At 34.8% G+C, this 14,916-nt stretch overlaps 2 protein-coding genes across 3 annotated transcripts; one reads left to right on the top strand and one right to left on the bottom strand.

Annotated features, from left to right (window-relative positions):
- Positions 1 to 361: 361 nt before the first annotated feature.
- Positions 362 to 6,422, top strand: LOC143531610 (large ribosomal subunit protein uL11c-like). Its single transcript, XM_077026873.1, has 4 exons — positions 362 to 733; positions 1,410 to 1,582; positions 1,673 to 1,736; positions 6,134 to 6,422. Exons 1-4 carry the CDS (start codon positions 499 to 501, stop codon positions 6,340 to 6,342), a joined length of 681 nt encoding a protein of 226 aa, XP_076882988.1. The 5' UTR covers positions 362 to 498; the 3' UTR covers positions 6,343 to 6,422.
- Positions 6,423 to 8,412: 1,990 nt separating this feature from the next.
- Positions 8,413 to 10,477, bottom strand: LOC143531609 (uncharacterized). Of its 2 annotated transcripts, none has more exons than XM_077026871.1 (4): positions 9,883 to 10,477; positions 9,693 to 9,769; positions 9,300 to 9,560; positions 8,413 to 9,222 (listed from the first exon to the last, which is right to left on the bottom strand). In XM_077026871.1, the coding sequence occupies exons 3-4, from the start codon at positions 9,338 to 9,340 to the stop codon at positions 8,667 to 8,669; spliced, it is 597 nt and encodes a 198-aa protein (XP_076882986.1). In that variant the 5' UTR covers positions 9,341 to 9,560; positions 9,693 to 9,769; positions 9,883 to 10,477; the 3' UTR covers positions 8,413 to 8,666. Both variants share the same exon structure in this region, with proteins under 2 accessions (XP_076882986.1, XP_076882987.1).
- Positions 10,478 to 14,916: the final 4,439 nt, after the last annotated feature.

The raw sequence follows: 14,916 nt of genomic DNA, 5'->3' as shown, positions 1-14,916 counted from the left end.
AAAAAACTAACACATTGCATTATAATCCGATAAAAGTCTAATTTTTATATAAAAAACTATGACAGATTCTAGAAAATTCAAAGATCACAAATCACATGATAACTGTTTTATAACACCGTCTATATTGTGACTTATCACATATAACTTATGGGTGGGCTGGCGAGTCTAATCATTTAAAATAAATACATAAACTACTAAATGATTTAAATAGCTTGACGGGTGATAAATAATAATTTAGCTTGACGGGTGATAACCAAGTTGTAAACATATTAATTTAGTTGATGAACTGTAAACAATAAACTAAATGAGTTAAACATGTCAAACTAAACATGCTCTGTTAAACTCGGGCTCTTTACGGGCTCGTATAAAATTGGACCAAAAGTGGTTCAGCCCATTTAAGCAGATAAGGTAACCAACCAGACACACTTGGACTGTTGGACTGTATCTAATCTCTTCAGAGTCATCTTCTCCAGTTTGCTTACCAACTTAAGAAAAAATATGGCTTCTTCTTTATCCACATATCACTCAGTTTCTTCACATGTATCCAATCAAAATCAGACCCATAATCTATCATCTTCATTCCTATCATCTCCTTCAACAATTCCATTATCTTCCAGTTCAAACATTTCGTTGCAATTTGGTTGCAATAACAAGCAATTATGTTCTGTAATTCCCAGAAGTGTTACTATCAGAGCCATGGATCCTCCTAAACCTGGTGGAAAAGCCAAAAAAGGTATTATATTAATATGTTAGATATAGTATATTAGTTAGAATTTATTTTCATTATTTATTATACATTAGATAGAAGAATATTAGTTAAGTTTTGTTGTGATTTGATAAGGTTTCTTTTGTAGTTATTGTTATTATATTTCAAGATATTAGGGGTGCGAATTTCTGACACATGAAAACCAATTCGAACTTAACACGAAATGGGTCTGTTTCAGGTCGAGCCCGCAAACCCGTTTAGCTTAATGGGTCGGGTTCACGGGTTGACCCGTTTAACCCATTTGTTTTTTTGTGTTGTATTTTAAAAATGTGTTTTGTGTAATTAACTAAATTAGGTGGGGTTGTTATGCCAAAATTTATGTAGAAGTAGTAGAACTAAAAAGAAAGATGACATAAGTTTTTTTTGTTGCAAAAGTGTAAATTTTTAATATTAATACGGGAAAAAAATAAAAAAATTAAAAATCAAAAAACTTTTCATACTCGGGTTTACTGTCTTACGCGATATCTAGATTCGGGTAATGTCCAGGTTCGTGTTAGGTTAGATCCGCGAACACAATCCATTTAAAATAATTAGGCTCTATTGTAATTTGATTAGTTTTATTTTAAGATGATTTTTATTGTATCTCTATACAGATAGACTAGCAATAAACAGCATGTAACAATTTTTATTATTTTGCGTACAGTGACCGGAATGATTAAGTTGGCACTAGAAGCAGGGAAGGCTACACCAGCGCCACCAGTTGGTCCAGCGTTGGGTTCTAAAGGTGTAAACATTATGGCGTTTTGTAAGGATTACAATGCCAGGACTGCTGATAAAGCCAGTTATATTATCCCCGTCGAAATCACTGTCTATGATGTCAGTTTCATCTGTCTTTCGTGTTAAGTTTTATCCGAATTTGTTGATTTCGCTGTTTTCAATAAGTGTGTGGTTCTTTAAAATTTTCAGGATAAATGTTTCACATTTGTGTTGAAGACTCCTCCTGCTTCTGTCTTGCTTCTTAAAGGTGCAGGTATTATTTTTATGATACATTAAAATCAATTAAACATTTTTACCAATTTTTTATAACACACTTATAAAAAACATATACATGATCAGTTAAAAAAGTAATAACAATTCATAAAATATACTTAGAAATTAAAAAAAAAGGTAATGCCATTCCACAAATATGATAAGCAACAGAGTAAATTACGGTTTTGGTTCTTCCTATTTGCCTTCTTTAACAACAATTTTAGTCCTAAAAAGAATCTTTTAACAAATAAGAGCCTAAAGGTTAATTTTATCACCGTTTTGGTCTAGATGCTAACCCGATTACATTTTTCTGTTAAATAAAGGTCATGTGTCGCCCCTCACACGATGGGCAGTTTAGTCATGAAGTTAAATATCTTTTAAAAAACACATTGTAAAATTTATGTAGGGGACTAGGTGTCAATTAAAATTACTAGCTAAATGTCACATTATAAATAATTATATATATATATATATCTCGATTCATTACTTATTACTATTGTAATAATATATAGCATTATAACCTTTGTTTACTATAACCATAAACGTTTTCTCAAAGGGACAAATAGTGAAAGAAGGTATATTTCGTTACTTTATTATGTCAAAGACCAATTACATATATACAAGAGATATCCCATCTATTTAGGGATATACCTAACAAACAAATATTCTTCTCTAATAAATCGATATACATGCCAAATATACTAATATCGAATAGACCCCCGCAGTCAAAGCTGGAGGTTCACGAAGGCTGAGACTGGTACGAAAATCTTCAAATAAAGCTTTCGGAAGACCCTTCGCAAATATGCCAGCAATTTGATAACGGGATGGGACGTGTAAAACGCGTACGAGACCCCGTTGAACTTGTTCACGAACAAAGTGAATGTCAAGTTCAATGTGTTTTGTTCGTTGATGTTGCACTGGGTTACCCGATAAATAAATGGAACTCATGTTATCACAATATACCAAAGAAGCCTGTGTAACAGGTCTATGTAGTTCCAGAAGGAGGTTTCAAATCCAGCAGATTTCGGCAACTACATTTGCAATACCTCGGTATTCGGCTTCGGCACTGGATCGGGAGATGGTTGATTGGCGTTTTGAGGACCAAGCTAGCAAGTTGTTGCCGAAGTATACGCAATATCCCGACGTGGACCGACGAGTGTCCGGACACCCTGCCCAGTCGGCATCAGTGTAGGCCCGTAAAGAGGTCGAAGTTAGCGGTCCAAGAGTGAGCCCGAGATGAGAAGTGCCTCGAAGATATCGTATAATACGTTTCAAGCTATCCCAATGCCGAAGACGCGAGGAATGCATATGCATGCAAACCTGTTGAACCGCGTAAGAGATGTCCGGTCTCGTAAAGGTGAAATGGGTTTTGAGCGACGAGAGTAAGTAAGAATGGGCGGGGAGGTAGTAACCGAACGAGGTTCGTAGTGTTGTGGAATCGGTTCGTTTGAAGTGTGAGCTGGGTTTCGGGGTGAATTGTGATTGGTGGATGGCGGTGTGCTAGAGGGGATGTTGGGTGTAGTGTTGTGTATCGGGGTGATGGGTGGGGTAGACATATTAGTCGGTTTAGCATTGAGTGGGGGTTGAGAAGATGGTGTGTGAGAAGTGTCTTGGATGTTTGACCAGAGGCTAGGGTGAGGCGGTTCAAACAGAAAGGTGTACGGGTCGGGTGTCGGGTGTGGAGTGTTGAAATAGGGGAAGGTGGCTTCGTCAAAGATTACATGTCGGGACGTAATCATTTGACGGGTTTTGAGATCAAAACATCGGTATCCGCGATGGTTGGGTGGATACCCAAGAAACACACATGCGTTCGACCGGTATTCAAGTTTGTGTATTGTGGTGGATGGTTTGAGAGGGTAGCAAAGGCACCCAAACACTCGAAGATGAGTGTAAGATGGTTGACGGTTGTATAGAATATTGGTGGGGTTGTTAAGGTTATTTGGTCTATTTGGTAGGATGTTTAGGAGATATGTGGCGGTTTCAAGGGCATAGTGCCAATAAGTGTTGGGTAGGTTGGATTGTGCAAGAAGGGTGCGAACCATGTTGTTGATGGTGCGGATTTTTACCATTTTGTGAGGATGTATGAGGGCACGATAGACGAAACGTCATACCATGTTGGTCAAAGAATTGGTGAAATTGATTATTTATATATTCTTTGCCATTGTCGCATTGTAGTTGTTTAATGCGTGTGCCGAACTGTGTGTTAATTAGGTTATAAAATTTTTGAAATATTGAGAAAACTTGTGATTTTCTACTAATTGGGAATGTCCATATAAAATCAGAAAAATAATCAATAAATAGAACATAGTAGCGGTGACCCCGGAACTCAAGATTGGTGAGGTTCAAAGGTCATTGTGAACAATCTCAAAAGGTAAATAAGTGCGATTACAAGAACTAATAAAAGGGAGTTTCACACTTTTCCCAAAAACACACGATTCGCAGACACGTTTATTGGACTTAGAAAAGGAAATAAATGAGGACTTCTTGAGAGACTGCAAAGGACATGAGCCCGGGTGACCAAGACGTTGATGCCACAGTGTTTGTGAGATCGCCACATTTGCTGATGGAGACTTGATTTTTGATAGCATTTGTGGCGTCAGAAGATACAAATCACCGGTACTGTTGCATCGAAGGATAGGGGTCCGCATCTTGAGGTCCTTCACAGAAAAACCGAAAGGGTCAAATTCAATAGAAACTCAATTGTCTATGACTAAACGTCTAACAGATAAGAGATTATGGATTAAATTAGAGGCGTAGAGGACATTGGTTAATTTAAGGGGCGGAAACGGTGGGGGTAAAGTTTGATTTCCTTGCCCAAGAATCGGAACAGTAGTTCCGTTTCCAACGATAATATTACGATGAGTGCCCTTAGTAAAGTAAGACGTGAAGTTACCTGGTTGGTTGGTCATATGGGTGGTTGCTCCGCTATCCATAGCCCATGGAGTATCCGGTGGGTTGAGTGACATTGTATATAGAGCCTGTTCAATTCGGTCGGGGCATAACCAGCTGCATACGCCAGATTAGGTCGTGGGCCGAGAATACCCGGAGTTTGACTACCAGTGGACCGAGGCGTGGTTGGGTATGTGCACGGTGGTTGAGCAGACCATTGAGTTGTATGTGAACCGTGTCCCCACGATGGCTGGAAAACCCACTGCCCTTGAACCGAAGAAAACGGTTGTGGGGGCTGCTGTTGGTGGTTGCGTCTGGGTGGGACACGACCGCCATATCGTCCACGGCCGCGTCCTCGGGACTTGCCCTGGCCTCTGCCACGGTCAGTTTGTGAGTCAGAGATGAATTGCTGGTCTGGCTTGATGGTTTGGGTCTCGGCTTTTTGAGAGGTTGCGGCGTGAAGTGCGGTTCCCGCGGTCTGTGATGCATGAAGGGTCATGTTGGTCTTTCGATCATACTCACGCATAAGTTTGGAGCGTGCCTCGTGAAACGAGGGAAGTGGTTGAAGATTCGAGATCAACATAGCAATCCCTTCGTATTGCTCGTTTAACCCGGTGACGAGTTGTTGTACCATCTTTTCATCCGTGAGGGGTGCCTCCACGTTAGCGAGTTGATCGCATATGACCTTCACCTACTGGCAATAAGCAGCCATGTTTTCAAAATTATCGAGACGGGTGTTATTTAGTTTCTGAGTGAGGTATATGGCTCTTGAGGATTTGTTGTCTTGGAATAAGGTCTCGAGTGTGGTCCAAGCTTCACGGGCAGTTGTGTTCGGTTTAAGAATTGTGTTGAGAAGGACACGGGAGATGGTGCCATAGATCCATTGGAGGACTATGGCATCCAACCGATCCCATAGGTCAGCAGCAGCAAGGGCAGTCGCGATTTCCTCGCCAGTCCGTTTTTCCGAGGATGAGGAGGTGGCAGCAGGGGTGGGTTTTGGTAGAAGGTGATCGGAGACTTGATACGCTCGGCAGTGTATCTTGAACAATTCCGACCACGAAGTGTATTGGCCGGTTTCGTTGTCGAGGGTGATAGGGATGGCTTGTTTGATGTTAGAAACGGTGATAGCGGGGTGAAGTTTGGAATCCATTACAGAGGTGATAGAGAAAGGATCGAAGGGGGGTGGGTTACCGCCGGCGAAGATGAAGGAGGTGAGGGATGGCGGCGGTAGTTTTAGGCTGATGATACCATGAAAGAAGGTATATTTCGTTGCTTCATTATGTCAGAGACCAATTACATATATACAAGAGATATCCTATCTATTTAGGGATATACCTAACAAACAAATATTCTTCTCTAATAAATCGATATACATGCCAAATATACTAATATCTAATAAATAGTATCACCAAAACGTAGCTAGACCCGCCCTTTTTGACACCTCTAGTAACCTGCAACAATGTCCTCAGTCTTCATATGTTACATGTTATTCTTTTTTTTTTGTCTCAGGAGCGGAGAAAGGTTCCAAGGACCCGCAGAGGGAAAAAGTGGGGAAAGTTACAATCGAACAGTTACGAGCAATTGCAACAGAAAAGCTACCTGATTTGAACTACACAACCATCGAATCCGCAATGAGGATCATAGCAGGAACTGCTGCTAATATGGGCATCGATGTCGATCCTCCAGTTCTTGAACGCAAAGTTAAACAAATCCTATAATTTTCTTTTCCTGATGCATTGATTCAGGTGCCATTTATGCTGCAAATATGATGTCTATTTGTTGTATTATTTCTATTAATTAGTTTCACATTATGTTATAAATATATATATGTTTGTTTAAAAACACGATGTATAGATTGCCAAGAATTGCTTTTTTGTTCTTTCATGTATAGTGTATTGGCCATTAAAGACTATTTTATGGTCATACGGATATTGTCGTAATTAAGACCGGGCATTGCTCCGATCGCATTCGCTTGACGGAAACTTAGTGACCAAGCTTTAAAACACCAATCGTTTCCTCAATCTTTAATTTTGGAGGCAGAGATAGACAGAGATGGAGATAGATGTAGAAATTGAGATGAAGAGGAGAAATAGACAAATATTCTACGGCTAAACGATCTTCTTTGGATAATTCGTCTATTCTGACAATAGCTATAATATCTTGAAATTCTTTGTGACGTTGTAAAGTTTGCTTAACCTGTTGTAAGGTTGCATAATTTCTTCACCGACGTCCGACGATTCAGGATAGTAGCATAGTTGATATTGAATCTAAAGAATCTACTGATACCTAGATACCTTTAGTGGCTAATCTTTTTGATAATACTACGGTAGTAGCATCTAAAAGTGCAAATGTCGTCAGGGTCAGTCAAACGAAAATAAATGTGAACAAAAAACAAAACAAATAACTTTGAAATAACTTAAAAAAAACAAAACCATGTGTGTTAATGTGTAAAATATTTTTTCTCTAAATGAGCCTCAATAATTTTTTCTACATGAGTCTCACATAATTTCCTAATTACATTTATAGTTTCTTAACTTTAAATTTTATATATATCTTCATACTCTTTCTAGAAAATAATGTATTTTTATTTTAATCTTTTTATATTTGAAATTAATTTTTTCAAAACATATTCATGACATATAATGTCGAAGTTGATGAAATAAGGTTAATTGGTAATTTAACCTTTTTATTGAATTATAAATATGATCCCTTTTAATTCTGTTGATGTACTAGCAAAAAAAAATGACTTAAAAAGATATATATTGATTGAATCAATTGATTGGTGACAACAATAACGATATTAATTTAATCGAATACTAAATTGACAAGGCTAGATTTAAATAAAGTATATTGGATGGTGAATGGGGAAGAGACCAAGGGTTGAATTAATATATATCAATACAAAACCTGACAACATGTTAAATTTAACACAAAATGCAGATCAGATAAAACCTAATCAATATTCCATCCAATTGCCATGCAAATTGCACAAACACCATGAATAAATATTTATATAAACATCTAATTTCATTGTATATCTTTAGTAATTTATCAAAGAATCTACAAATCAAATTCAAAATCTTGAAATCGTCTTGAAATAAGCTTGTTAATAGACATTTTTTTTGGATAGTTGTTAATGAATATATATATTTAAGTACTGAACTATATAAATATAAAACCAGACATCTATATGTTTTCAATTAGACTATCCGCAACCGTATCCTTAATCAAACATGTAAGTTTAGTGACTAGCATGTGTTCTAAGTTTTTTTACCCAAACATGTTTTTACTTCCCCAACACCATCATACTCATTCTTCTAACATGCGGTCTATTTTTTAACATATAGCTAGCTATTAATTGTGTATGTGAGACAAAATTAAATTAACATTATGGATTATGCATGTCGTTGCAAATAGGTTACGGATGGTTCCTTCACCCTGTGCGCGCTGTAGCTAGGCGGTCTTAGTTTTATGTTTGGAGAATGTTTTTGCTACTTATAAATAATATACTTCCGGTGTTAATTATTTCAACCGTATAAATTAACTAAAATTTACCTTTATTCCAAATTTTGGACATTTATGAAAACGATTCATACTTTCTAATATTTCATATTCCTATCTTTATTCGGTTAAAAACTACTCACTCACTATCTATTCTTTGGTTTATAAACACTCATAAAATATTGAAAGTGAATATGAGAAATAAATAATGAGTATTCAAATTAGATGAAAATCCTGAAGTTAATTAGGGTTGAAATGGGAATTAATGAGATGAATACTCTTTTAAGGATATCCAAAAACTTGTCAACCCAAAAGTACCAATAATTTACTAGCTAGATCTTGAGACGATAGATGAGATCCTAAAAAAACATAAAATCTGACATTTACACCCTGGTTATCAACGATAATATATAACATTTAATTATTACAAGTAACAGACTCACTAGACACATGCACAGACATACACATATGTAGAACAACAGTCAATATTCTGTGCATTGTTTTCTGGGACAAACGAAATCTCACTTAATCTTTGTCTCTTTCACAAAGTCAGATCAAGAGATCCACTGCTACTACCCATTGTATTTGCATGCTTTGATCTTGTAAAACTGCTAGAATATGAGTCACAATTTGGTGAAAACAAAGATAAAGATATATCATTTTCATTAAAGCCATCTTTCTCCTTTTCACTGTCCGCGTGATCATCCGTCTTAGGGATCTTGATTTGTAATGAGAGATTCAAATCAAGAAGCTCGGATTGATCATGATCAAGAACAAGCTCCTTTCTTTTAAGTACCTTTTTCTCTTGCTCTTGATCTTTGCTTGTAACATTCATGTCCATCCTAGTGGTTTGTCTTTGAATTTGATTAAGCATTGTTAGTCCATGATCAAGATTCTTGAATAATCCCAATTGGGATTGTTCAATATTATTGGTTGGCATGTTTTTCCAACTAGCATGATCTTGGCCGAAACTCGAATGACCATTCCTGATGTTGAGAATTTTCTCCGCGGCTGAACCATAAAACGGATGTTTTAATCCGGACATGAGCGGGTTATAATTTTGGTTCGCTTGGGGACCCCGTAATTCATCTAGACATCTAAAAATGGAAAGACACAACATTAATTTATATTCTGTAATGAGAAAAATTAACAAGTTCTTAAGTTTAGATGATACCTGAAGTTATAAAGTGACCTTTGATGGTAGCTTTGGAGCATTGGAAGTTGGCTAAGGTGGAAAATATGATGATCATCACCACCCTCACTAAGAAGCCCTTGTTCTGAAACAATAAGAGAACAATAATAGAACTTGTTAATTACATTCAAATGTTTGAATATGAAACCCTAATTTAAAACTTATTTTTGTACCATGAATTTGAATAATAATTATACCTTGATTCGGAATATCATCGGTGTCGGTCTTCTTGCTCCTATACATCTGAATGAAATAGATCCATTACTCAGAATTTTTAAAAATCATATTCTTCAAAAAAAAAAAAAAAAAAAAAACCCAAATTGATTAAATGATGCCTAAATTTATATTTTTTTCTTGAATAAATCAATTCAGTACCTGAAGATGGCTCTTGACATGAGAGATGCTAAGGCCTTTGACATTCATTAATTGAAGAACTAATTTAGGTGTTGCCCCTACCATCAAAATCAAGGTTAAACTTACAAAAACAAACAATAAATATTATATCAAATCACAAAATAAATAAACCAAGAACATAAATTATTAAAGTTAAGTCAATTATACTAACTTTCTTGACCTCCCAATCGTTCAATAGCTTGAACAAATCGAAGATGAAGACCAGGTGTCCACCTGAGCCTCGGGTTCTTTGATCGAACATATGGTCGAACCGATCCTGTGACTGAACCACTAGCCTTCTTATGATCACTGACCTCCTCAACTGTACTGTTGCTTGATGTTGATCCATTTTTGTGGTCAACCTCTTCTGATTCATCGTCGTAATCTTCAGCCGGTTCATCATCATGAAAACTAGGGTTTTGATTGTTGGGAAAATTGTCATCTTCTTCACAAAAGTTGCTACTTCTCTTCATTTCAAATTTGGGGCTTTGATCCACCATGAAAAAAAATCAAGAAACAGTTGTAAATATATATACAGAGAGATAATTATATGTTTTGAGGGAGTGTGTGGTGATAAGAGATATAGACGTGGTTTTGCTCTCTTTTCTCACACACATTCACAAAAAAGGTGAGAGGACAAGTAGTTGGAACTTATTCTGTGCAAGATTTATAAATAACAACTTAATTAGCTGAGGTCTAGTAAGCAAAAGTTTGCTAGAATTGGAAAGAAAAAATACCTTGCCCTAGAAAATTCGATCTCTCTCTCTCTCTCTCTCTATATATATATATATATATAGTTAGATCAAGGGTTAAAAGAAGTATTTAGAAGTACAAAAAGTAATTTGATAAAGATATAATAAATCAAATTTGACCCTTTAATCCTTTATTTTGGTATTAAAAAAAAAGGTATGTTTATGTCTTTATGATAGTTAGAACATCCGCAATGCAAGGTCCGTGAATGCTTGTCCGTCCTATATGTTAGCCACAAACGAGCAAACATTGTGGCTGGTTTAATCAGGGTGGGTTTGTGCGTAAGGCTGAGGGGGAATGGGGCCTCTCTCTCTCTCTCTCAAACACACACGTTGATATATATATATATATACATACACACATATGTATATTTATTTTATTAATATGGTTTATGAAAATTTAGTGCTATAGAAGAAAGTGGGAGGGTTTGAGAAATGCTTGAAATATGATGTGACGGTGAATGTAAAACATCGATCGTGGGTGCTCTTAACTTAATCAATTTCTTACTAATAAATTCTATGTTGAACAACTATACATGTTTTAGTAGAAATGCACTAACTTGATTTAAAAGTGTTAAGATATTGCAATTTTTAAGTAATTTTTAGCACGCATTAAAAATAATGCTTACTTTACCAAATAATAACCGGCTACGTATGAGTTTACCGTATGAGTTGTCGATTTGATACAATCAGAATACATATAAGATAGTGGGAACGAATGAAATATTGATATATCTATGGCATGCTATGTTGAAATTACAATGGTCGTCACTTATTAATTGTGTATGCTGTTTTGCTATAAATATCTGCCACGGTCCATCTACTTTTCTTACGTATTATAATTAATTTGCATGTTCATGAAATAGAGAAATGCGGTCATGATTGTCGGTCGTGACGTCTATGTTTTGAAAAGTGTTGGACTTAATTCCCGTCCTCGAGTCAATGAGGCGGGTTGGGCCGACTCATCGAGCCTATGATGGGTTGGTGTCTTGTTTATCAAGTTGAGCACATGACTTGATTTACATGGAATAAATTACTTGATGAACAAGACGAGCCAATGACTTGGACAACAAAGAATTTATTTATTAATTATTATTTAGATTTGTTTTTACCAATTAATATTTGAATATGATTATGGTATTTGTATTCTAGTCTAGTTGGGTTTTGAAATCTAAATTAGTATATATACCCGAGCTTGTGGGTTATATCATTAAGAGTGTTAGGAGTTTAAGTATTGTAATTTTCGAGCTAATGAGAATTACAAGATCGAGCTTATAATCTATACTTTTCGGTTTTGTGTTTATCGATCCTGGTCACCAAACTTCAAAAAGATGCTAAGAATATGAAGACTTTATATTATGAGACATTTTCATATATATTCCTACAAACATTGAAAATATCATATATACCCAAGCAATATTATAAATGCACTTTTAAAATAGTTAAAATTGTATGTGTATGATATTTTTTTTTACTTTAATTGTGGTATATATGATATTTTCAATATTTGTAAAAATAAAATTCCTTTTATTAGCACTTTAGCAGCATTTACATAATTATAATTTGTTATTAAATTAGACAAGGGTTAAATAATATATATTATTTTTCTTACGTCTTATAATTAATTGTGCATGATTTTTTTGTTATAGATATGTGCCACGTTTCATCTAGCTACTTTTCTTACGTCTTATAATTAATTTGCATAAATCCATCTAACTACTTTTCTTACGTCTTAAAATTAATTTGCATGTTCATGAAACAGAAAAATGCGGTCATGATTATCAACTGTGACGTCTATTTTTCATAAAAGATGTTAAGTTTATGAAGACTTTATATTATGGGCAATTTCATATATACAATTATAAACATCAAAAAACATCATATATGCCCTTCTAAATAAGTTAAGGGGGGGGGGGGGATATATGTGTATATATGATATTTTTTTAGCTTTGATTGGGTAACTGTGATACTTTCAGTATTTGTAAAGATATATATTAAATTGCTCAATATATTAGCATTTTAGCAGCAATTATATGGTTATAGTTTACTATTACATTAGACAATGATATGAATAATATATATTATTTCTCTTTAAAAAACTACCATTCAAAGAATCAAGGATATTTTAAAAGTCATTTTTGGAAAATTTTATAAATGAGGGCGTCGTGTTTAAATTTTCAGATGAAAATGGATAAATTATATAAATAATTTTAAAGAATCAAAATTTGAGCCCGAACTGAATACGTATAAAAAAAAGTTAAATGAAGGAAGTCAGGCTCAATTTTTGAACGAAAAATGGTAAATTTAAACTCCGTATAAAAATTTTCATGCATAAATAACAAATCTATACTATTGAGTAAATTAATAAGCACCCACAGCCCAAGCTTAAGCTTGACACTTGTTGATGGTTGACACTTCTAGTCCTTAATACGTCATTAATCATTTTTGGTATCTCCTAAGGTAATATAAAAATCGAGGAGATTAACATTACACAGGTGCTCTTCATTAAAAATATTTTCTAGAAAATCAATTTAACGAGTTATTCGTAAGATTCTTTTATTAGGTATGATTGATTGATATATTTTAATACAAAGTGTTTATGGATGAGAATGAACTTAATTAGGGAACAATTCATTGCAATGGTTGCAAGTTTAATTTAATTAACAATCCAATATATTATAAGTATTCTTGTGTATCTAACATTAAGCATTTACATAATTTTAGAGCTAAAAAAGTTGTGGTATCATATTTTAAAGCAAAGCGCATCAATAATCGGTAAGAAGATATTTATCAAAAGTGGTTAGTTTACATCAACAACCAGTAAGAAGATATAAAAAACGGTTAGAATAAGATAACAAAATGGGTAGCATGACAATTCCTATTTTCTATCTTAAGCGCATAAATATTTTTGATTAAGGTGAAATCTGGATGTTGCATAAAAGTTTGATGAAAACTCGAATGTTGTAAAAACGATCTTTGGTCTAGCAGTAGTGGTGTCTTCAAGTTATCTCGAAGGGATGATGGTTCAATTCTTATGGTATTTGATGGATTTAATAGTTGTAGAATAGTCCGTACACGTAAAAACAATAAATTCTTTTTTATATTTTACTTGGTAGTAGTCCATACACTTAAAAATAAGGTTCATGTACTTTTTTTAAATTAACAACAAACATACATTACAAAAACACTAAGGGTGGAGAAGTTCAAGTCTCCAGGACAAAAATAAAGATATTAAATAATTAGAGAAATCAACCAACTATGCAACAATTCTTTGTTCGTGTGGGTCTCATTAAAATGGGTGGGTTTAATGTACTTTACAACTCCATGCAATCTTTTTTGTGAACAAATCACGAGCTTCTTGCAACTAAATCACAGCCGTATAAACAAAATACTCCAGCCTTTTGACAATAAATTAAGATTGGTTAAACGGCCATCATTCGTTTATTTTCTTTTTCTGAGAATATTAATTCTATTTTTCTTTATCGTGATTAATCAACCTAGCTAATACAAATCTCACGAAAAATAGTTATGCAATTCAAATATTTATGACAATTTTTAACCAATTATTTAGCAACTCATGCTAGCTAGCAGTGAAATAAACGTTTAAATTTTGTCAATGTAATCCCTTTATTAGGCTGTGTGTACTGGGCGCTGGTTCAGGCGATTTTGGGGCGCGAAGGGGCTAGAACACCGCCCCCCGGGCGACTTTTGGGCAATTTGGGGCGGGGGCGGGGTTTTTTTACCGCCCAGAGAAGATGAAGTATATTATTATTATATTATATATTTTAATTATATTACTATTGTATATATATGTATATGTATATGTATATGTATATGTATATGTATATATGTTGTGTGTGTATATATATGTATATGCAAAATGAATCCTAGAAACAACCCGATCCAACCGAACCACCCATTTCCTCCTTTCGGTCAACACCATGGTTCGCAAAACCAATCGAACGTGAACTTACAATGGAACCCGATGAACCTAAACCAACCGACCTATCCGTTTCAATTTCCCGACCCGAACCTAAACATGTACGCCAACCGAGCTATATGTTTTTTTTATATTTTAGTGATGTATTTTTTTTTGTATTTTTTAATTTTAATGCATTTTTATTTAACTATTTAAATAAATTGGTTTTTATTTAATTAGTTTAATTATAAAAAGAAAATAATAAAAAAAGATACTGTAGGCCCAACTTGTAGCCCCTACACTATTACACCCCAAAAACAAATTCTCACCCCTTGCTGACTGGGCGCCACGTGTCATAATTCGCCCTCAATTGTAGCCACTCCACTACACATGGCCTTATAGTACGTGGCCGAAAATCTTGGTTAAACCTTAATTCCTCAACTTTTTCGATCAAACGTTGTAACATGTTTAATACATGCTATATAGCTTCTTCTTGACTCTTATATATAACGGGAAGGTTAACGTACAAATGAAATTA

The sequence above is a fragment of the Bidens hawaiensis genome, unplaced genomic scaffold (genome assembly GCF_021521415.1).
Source record: "Bidens hawaiensis isolate Kalapana, Puna unplaced genomic scaffold, B.hawaiensis_p1.1 tig00009196_1, whole genome shotgun sequence".
Classification (NCBI taxonomy): domain Eukaryota; kingdom Viridiplantae; phylum Streptophyta; class Magnoliopsida; order Asterales; family Asteraceae; genus Bidens; species Bidens hawaiensis.
Note: the sequence above shows the minus strand (reverse complement) of the source record. Positions and strands in the feature narration are given on the sequence as shown.

What these genes read in the sequence shown, in the direction of transcription:
- LOC143531610 (XM_077026873.1), top strand. Translation starts at nt 499, where the DNA reads ATGGCTTCTTCTTTATCCACATATCACTCAGTTTCTTCACATGTATCC. An exon ending in TGGTGGAAAAGCCAAAAAAG is followed by an intron (nt 734 to 1,409) that starts GTATTATATTAA and finishes TTTTGCGTACAG; the next exon opens with TGACCGGAATGATTAAGTTG. An exon ending in TCGAAATCACTGTCTATGAT is followed by an intron (nt 1,583 to 1,672) that starts GTCAGTTTCATC and finishes TAAAATTTTCAG; the next exon opens with GATAAATGTTTCACATTTGT.
- LOC143531609 (XM_077026871.1), bottom strand. Translation starts at nt 9,340, where the DNA reads ATGCTCCAAAGCTACCATCAAAGGTCACTTTATAACTTCAG. An exon ending in AGGTCACTTTATAACTTCAG is followed by an intron (nt 9,223 to 9,299) that starts GTATCATCTAAA and finishes TTCCATTTTTAG; the next exon opens with ATGTCTAGATGAATTACGGG.